General features: G+C 50.4%; 1 protein-coding gene across 1 annotated transcript in view; it reads left to right on the top strand.

Moving 5' to 3' along the window:
• The first annotated feature begins 484 nt into the window (after nt 1-484).
• LOC106147216 (pre-mRNA-processing factor 6-like) overlaps nt 485-7,151 on the top strand; it is a 9,613-nt gene continuing 2,946 nt past the window's right edge. The window contains exons 1-7 of the mRNA XM_013507482.1: nt 485-622; nt 2,422-2,560; nt 3,643-3,762; nt 4,068-4,244; nt 4,710-4,843; nt 5,441-5,532; nt 6,780-6,894. Coding sequence (XP_013362936.1) covers nt 2,489-2,560; nt 3,643-3,762; nt 4,068-4,244; nt 4,710-4,843; nt 5,441-5,532; nt 6,780-6,894 — 710 coding nt within the window. The 5' untranslated portion in view covers nt 485-622; nt 2,422-2,488. The remainder of the gene's footprint in view (nt 623-2,421; nt 2,561-3,642; nt 3,763-4,067; nt 4,245-4,709; nt 4,844-5,440; nt 5,533-6,779; nt 6,895-7,151) is intronic.

Here is a 7,151-nt window from a genome sequence, read left to right as displayed (position 1 = left end):
AGAGCTTTCCTTTCCCATTCATTGGTGTGTGCTCCCTCCTTTACTCCAGGGTGGACTAAAGATTCCTCCTTAGTCTGAGATTATGACCCATAGCTGGTATCTTTGTGGCATTTTTAGTCCTGGCCTTGTATACACTGATGTGCATTTTGTCCCTTGAATGAGTTGAGACATAAACCAAGGGGAGTGGTCCTCCCCGCCCCCAGTACAAGGGATCCAACCTGGGCCTTGTGCATGCCAGGTACACATTCCGCTATCGAGCCACATCCCGCCTCTAATTCTTTAAGTTATATTTAGAGAGAATCTCACTAAGTTGCTCAGGATGGCCTTGAACTTAAGGTCCCTCTCTCACGTCCCTGTCTTGGGTTGTACTTTTGATTAGATCAACTGTCATTGTGCCCTTCCTAGCAGGTACCATCACTGAGAACTGCTAGAGGTTGGGTGGGGCACCAGTCCTTTCCCTCCACACTGACCCACCCCTCATGTCTGTTTCTCTGCTATAGTGCGTGGCCCACAATGCCCTGGAGTGTGCACGAGCCATTTACGCCTATGCCTTGCAAGTATTCCCCAGCAAGAAGAGTGTGTGGCTGCGAGCTGCATACTTTGAGAAAAATCACGGCACCAGGTATGTGGGGGACCCACCTGCCCCGTGTGCTTCTTAATCTCCTACTCACATTTGCAGGGTGTTTGATCTCACCCTTGCATCCCTGCAGACCCATGAGTGCTTCCATCCGGTCTGGCCTTCAGTGATGACGGGACAGACTGTGACTAGGGCAGAAGCTTTCATGGCCTTTCTTGGGACTTTGCAGCTGGATTGGTCTTTATAGCCCCTTGTGCAGTAGGATTATTACTCTTTTATATTCAAGAAAAGGTGTGAAGATGACCTGTCCTGACCAAGTGCTCCATGACTTTAGAAGTGGCTGAGTGCCAGCTTGCTGCTGGAACCAACATGGTGGTAGACACTGGCTTCAGCAGTGGGCAAGTTAGCATCTGGATCCTGCAAGCTGTTTTTCATTTAAGCTGTGCTGCTTTTGGTTTGACTGGGTTTTATGCACAGAGGAGGTCCATTACAATTTTCTTTAATTGTACTCTCTAATTGAAAAAACCTTTGCAGGTTTTCCTTATTGGCTGTAAATGCTGATTAAATTAGGCCTTGCAGTTTCTTGTTTTAAATGAGTAACTCTCTAGAGCATTGGGGTTCCTCTTTCTGGACACCCTCCATCTATCCCCTCTTGGGTCCTCAGCTGCTCTGTGCTTGGTAGGGTCAGGCCTCGCTGTTTTACACTGAACCCACAGCTGGAAGCACTGAGCCCTTGTTTTGTTTCTTGTCTTTTGTTTTCTCCTTTTCTTTCTTTTTTCTTGGCTTTGTTTAATGTCAGTTTCTTCAGAACCTCTTTCCACGTGTTCTGCTGAAGCTCCAGTTCCCTCTCCGCCCTGCCAGCTGGTTTGGTGTTTCAGAGTTAACGGAAACTTAGGGGAAATGGAGACATTTTGAAATGATCCTGACAGCTCATCCTCTAGTGGGTCACTTGGGACAGTGGAAATGCCAAACAGGGCAGGAACATCTGCCAGGTGTGCACTGAGACCTTGTGGCCCCAGGTCTGAGCATGCACAGCTGGCCACTCAGTGGCTCAGTGGTCAGTTCCATCCTACTACCCTGTCCTCTCAGGACAGTGAGGGGATGCAGCAGTCCTGGGGTCTGGGACTTGGGAGCATGGTGCTGCTCTGTGAGGCCTTGTTCCGTGTGTTGTTGTGGGGTTTTTTTTGTTTGTTTGTTTGTTTGAGACAGGCTCTTTATGTAGTTGAAGCTGGATTTGAATTCACTGTGTAGCCCAGGCAGACCTCATAGTCATGGTACTCCTCCTGCCTCTGCCTCTTGACTGCTAGGATTACAGGTGTCTGCTACCATGCCTGGTTATGGTGTGGTTTTGTGTGCTGACTTCGCTTTGCTGCGCACACTAAGGCTCAAAGGGGTCAGCAGCGAGGATGACATGATAAAAAGGGAGTCGGGCACTCAGAGTCTGGGGTTAGCACCTGATACCTAAAACAACTCTTTCCAATAAGACATTTTTCTTCAGCTGTCAGGGACCCTTATCTTTACCTGTGGATCCAAGGTATCCTCTGTGGTTTGAGATGAAAAGCCCTTCCCTGTCACCCGACCTGATGTTATCTCTGCCTCCAGGACACATACTGTAAAAGACTGCTGTTTAAACAATGTGCTGCTTTGTGGAACCCTCTTCAGTCATTGATTTTAGGTCCTTTATGGAGAGGAAAGATTTCCCCACACTCTCCCCATTGTAAAACTCGGTAAATCATTTATCCTGCCGAACTTTGGAGTGGTAACTGTCTTTCTCGGTATCCTGGCCATGACTGCGTGCTCTGGTTTATGGCCTGGCTCGGGTGACTGTGGCCTCTATCCTGCAGGGAGTCTCTGGAAGCACTTCTTCAGAGGGCTGTGGCCCACTGCCCCAAGGCAGAGGTGCTGTGGCTCATGGGTGCCAAGTCCAAGTGGCTGGCAGGGGACGTGCCTGCAGCAAGGAGCATCTTGGCCTTGGCCTTCCAGGTGGGTAAGGTATCGCTTGTGTTGGGAAGGATCTCAGTCTGCCGTAGTGCTAGGGTTACTGTTGTATACACCACACCTGGCACTAGCATACTTTTTTTTTCTTTTTGGTCTTTTTGAGGCAGTCTCACTATTCAGTTCAGGCTGGCCTTGAACTCACTTTGTAGCCCAGGTTGGTCTCAAACTTACAACAATCCTCCTGCCTCAGCCTTCCAAGTGCTGGGATTACAAGCTTGCACCACCACACCCAGCACATACTTTTTAATGAGCCACAGAGTACAGTATAAATGTCAGGCTGCTATTACAACCCAGGCTAACATAGTTAAAGCTTGTCTTTTCTCAAGTAAACACCACGAGAGGGACTGACCTGGGCTGTTTCCTAGCTGCCTGCTGGAGAGAACACAGGAGCAGAGCACAGTGCTGTACAGAGCAGTGTCCCCCTTCACTGCTGGTGCTTGTTGCCTGTTGCCTCGTGCTCTTGCATGATGAAATCCCTGTGGGGCCTTTTCTTGCCTGTCCTTAGAGCTGCTTCACCGGTGCGTGATGTGGCCGTCTTGCGTGTGACTGATGAGGCTCTGCCTGGGCGCCAGGTCTCAGGAGCGCTGATGCCCCACTTGCAAGTGCACTGGACAGTGGACTGCATGGGGCTCAGTCCCAGTTTTTGAGCTTCATCAGGGTCACCCTAGGCATCTTTTCCCTGCCCACATGGACACTTTAGGGTGGCTGGCTGAGGGAAAGAGTGTAGTGGGCTGTAGCAGGTTCATGTATGTGGTTCAGAAGTGACCCGCCCGCCAGCTTTGGAAGGCTCTGTAGTGTTTGAGTGGCTCCTGGAGAAAATGGCTTACAGCTGTCAGCATTGTTGCTCAAGAGCTGTGAATCCCTCACCTCTATACCACAGTGAAAAGGGACTGCCAGCAGTCTGCTCTGTCATCTGCTAGCCTGGGGAGGGATTGGGACCACACTAGTCCCAAAGCAGAGTGAGGCCCGGCTTAGTGCCCAGGCCACCTGCTTTCGATTAAGTGTGAGCTAGCTCTGGTCACTTTTGTTCTGAGCCCCTCCTAACACTGCTGTGCTTTGCCCTCCAGGCCAACCCCAACAGCGAGGAGATCTGGCTGGCGGCTGTGAAGCTGGAGTCAGAGAACAATGAGTACGAGCGGGCCCGGAGGCTGCTGGCCAAGGCGCGGAGCAGTGCACCCACAGCCCGTGTGCGTAGTGGCAGGCGGGCGGGGCGGGCGCTTCTGGAGTGCCTTGTGTGCACACACAGACCCAGGGAAGGCTAAGGTGGGGAAGAGCTCAGGCCACATCCCAGTCTTGTTGCCTTTGGGCTCTAAAGTGCATCCGTTTCTTAATCCCCACCTTTCATGTACATGAGACAGTTTATAAGGCACACGCAAATGCAGAAGGACAGATGTGTGGAAGATGAGTCATGGCAGGAAGCATCGTCACATAGGTGCTAGACAGGTGCAGGTGTCGCAGTTCTCTGCTGTGTGATACTATCTCTGTTCGGCAGGTGTTCATGAAGTCTGTGAAGCTGGAGTGGGTGCTGGGGAACATTGCAGCTGCCCAGGAGCTGTGCGAGGAAGCACTGAAGCACTATGAGGACTTCCCCAAGCTGTGGATGATGAAAGGGCAGATTGAGGAGCAGGGAGAGCTGATGGAGAAGGCTCGAGAAGCCTACAACCAGGGAGTGAGTCTCTGAGTACCCTGGGCCGTAGCCGACCTCCCTCCTGGAGCCAGGCGGTACCGTGGTCATTGCCTCCTGGGTCTAAGGAGAGTTGGAGGGCAGGGACTTGCTCAGTCCCAGCTAATAGAACTGTGGGCTCTGGACTGAAGCCTGGTTCCTTCCCTGAATCCTGTGCTTTTTCCTTCTACCATTACATGCCTGTGCCCAGATGGAATGTATGGGGTATGGGACATGTGGAATGTGGCATACTAGAAGGTGGATGTGTGCACAGCACAACCATACATGTTACCCCCACACACACCTGTATTTGTGTGTATAAGACACAACCAGATCTGAAAACACCATGTGCAGAGCATAAAGTGCACATCTCTGTGGTCTCAAGGTTGGAGATGAGCTCAGGTGGAGCCAGCTGTGGAAGTGTTGCTCCTGGACACTACCTGAGCTCCTCTCTTGGCTTGTTGGCTGCAGCTAAAGAAGTGCCCCCACTCCACGCCCCTGTGGCTCTTGCTTTCCCGGCTGGAGGAGAAGATTGGGCAGCTGACCCGAGCACGGGCCATTTTGGAGAAGTCTCGTCTGAAGAACCCAAAGAATCCCGGGCTGTGGTGAGTCTCATGCTGTTTGTTGGCCCATTTTCTCTTTCTAGGGGCTCTACTCACTGTGCAGGAGTCACTTGGAGTGTTTCAGCTCAACCTTCTGTGGTGGGGCAACATGGTTCTCCCTTGGGGAGCTGGGCCTGGTGGGTGGGACAGGCTGGTAGCTGGTTTGATGCTGATAGCACCCAGGAAGTAAAAAGTTAATGATGGACTGATGGTGAGGCTGAGACCGCTCTCCACAGAACAGGTGGCGTAGGCAGGGACTTGGGAGCTGAGCAGGAGTTTGCCAGGGAAAGTATGGTGTTCCCTCTGGAGAGGTGCAGGGTCCAGGTCAGGGTGGCAGACTGGAGTATAAGAGGACACTGCCAAGGAGGCGCAGCTCTCTCTCCGGGGATGGCATGTGCTTGCCCTGGTGTCTTCACTTCCTCTATAGTAAGTGGGTCCCCAGGGCTTGGCTGGGGCATCAGTGTTACTTCCTCTGGTGGACAAGTTCTGCCCTACAGAGAACAGAATTCCAGCTCCTACAATTACTGAGCCCAGAGCTTTCCGACAGGGACCTTGGGTATGTCAGTGGGTGGTTGGATGTCCACAGGCCTGTCTCCCTAGGTTGGAGTCCGTGCGGCTGGAGTACCGTGCAGGGCTGAAGAACATTGCCAACACACTCATGGCGAAGGCATTGCAGGAGTGCCCTAACTCTGGTAAGGGCGCCCTGGACTGCAGTGAGGGGTGGCATTTTCCAAGAGAGTGGGACTTGCCTTCTAATAGACCGTTAGGGTGTGTGTGGACCCATTTCAGTTAAGTTTCACTGTACTTGGTCATTAAGACAGTTGGACTGAATTCCCAGTCTCAGCTGAGAGTTTTAGTTCATATTTTGAAGTGCTGCCATTTCTTTTTCTTTCAAGATTTAACTTTATTATTTTATCCCAGGCATCTAAGGAATGTATATGCAGCAAAAAGAAATTTGGAGTTGAAAAGAGGAAATAGAAATAGTGTTTGGCCCAGTACTCACAGATTCCTTCTACTGTTTGTAGTGTTACAACCTATATTCTTCTACACAGTTAAAGTCATAGTGTGTATTTGGTGTTTTGCTCCCGCCTTCCCTTATACCAGGGATTGAACCCATAGCCTTTGCATTGAGCTGCATTCCTAGTGCATTTTTTTGAGATAGGGGCTCACTGAGCTGCCCAGGCTGGGCTTGAATCCTCCTGTCTCAGCTTCCCAGCGTGCTAGGATTATAGGCATGTGCCACCATGCTCAGCTTGGTGTTTTACCTTTTTTGTTTGTTTTTGTAGAGCTGAGAATTGAATATAGACTTTGTGTGTCCTAGGCAAGTGCTTTGTCATTGAGCTACACCCCAAACCCGGTTTACCTTTTTTAAAAGCTGAACCTTTAGTGATGACTTTTGATTCTTATTAAATATTCAGGAATGTACATTTCCAATGGCTTTATATATATATATCAGCAACAACATACCCTCTGGCTGTTTATTAAGACTTTAAAATTTTCTCCATTTCTTCCCTTTTTTGTTATTTCCAGTTTAATCTGATACTGCTTTGACATCACTGTTTTTTATGTGAATCTTTATTAGTATTCTGTTCTGTTACAATAATTTCGTAGATATGCAGTTACTGTGTCAGTGGGAATGAAAGCTTGAAGGTTGTTAATGCTTGTGTGTCACCCTAGAACATTTTCTGGTCTGTATTCAGACTGGAGGCAGCTGGTAGGTGGGAACTTGGGGCCTTTGGGCTGCCCCTAAGCAGGCCTCTTTCAGGGTATCCTTTGTAGGGTGGGCATGTTTCTGAGTCCAGAGGTGAGGTTGAGTTCTAGGTCTTTATTTCTTTTTTTTTATTTTTGGTACTGGGAAATGAACTCAGGACCTTGCACTTGCCAGGCAGGCTGCTGAGCTCTATCCCCGGCCCTCCAGTTCTTTGTTTTTGAACTTCAGGTATCCTGTGGTCCGAAGCTGTGTTCCTTGAGGCCAGGCCCCAGAGGAAGACCAAGAGTGTGGACGCCCTGAAGAAGTGTGAGCATGACCCTCACGTGCTCCTGGCCGTGGCCAAGTGAGTGGGAGTCCTGTTGGGTTGGCGACCCTTAGACCTAATGGAACCTTTTGCTGTCTGCCTTTTGCTGGCAGTGCTAAGTGTACCTGGGAGCAGGGTGGGCACCCCTGGTCCTAGGCTCTTGGAGCTTTTGTTTTGGTCTTTGAGGGTGATGTGGTCCCATGATGTGCACTGCCCTTGTGTGTCCTTTCCACTCTGTCTCCTTGGTCCTCCTGGGCTCTTCCTTAGTCCCAGATTCCTTCTGTCCTCCTCCTCTT

Source organism: Chinchilla lanigera, unplaced genomic scaffold (assembly GCF_000276665.1).
Source record: "Chinchilla lanigera isolate Chin_1 unplaced genomic scaffold, ChiLan1.0 scaffold00127, whole genome shotgun sequence".
Classification (NCBI taxonomy): domain Eukaryota; kingdom Metazoa; phylum Chordata; class Mammalia; order Rodentia; family Chinchillidae; genus Chinchilla; species Chinchilla lanigera.
This window is presented reverse-complemented; position numbering and strand designations above follow the sequence as displayed.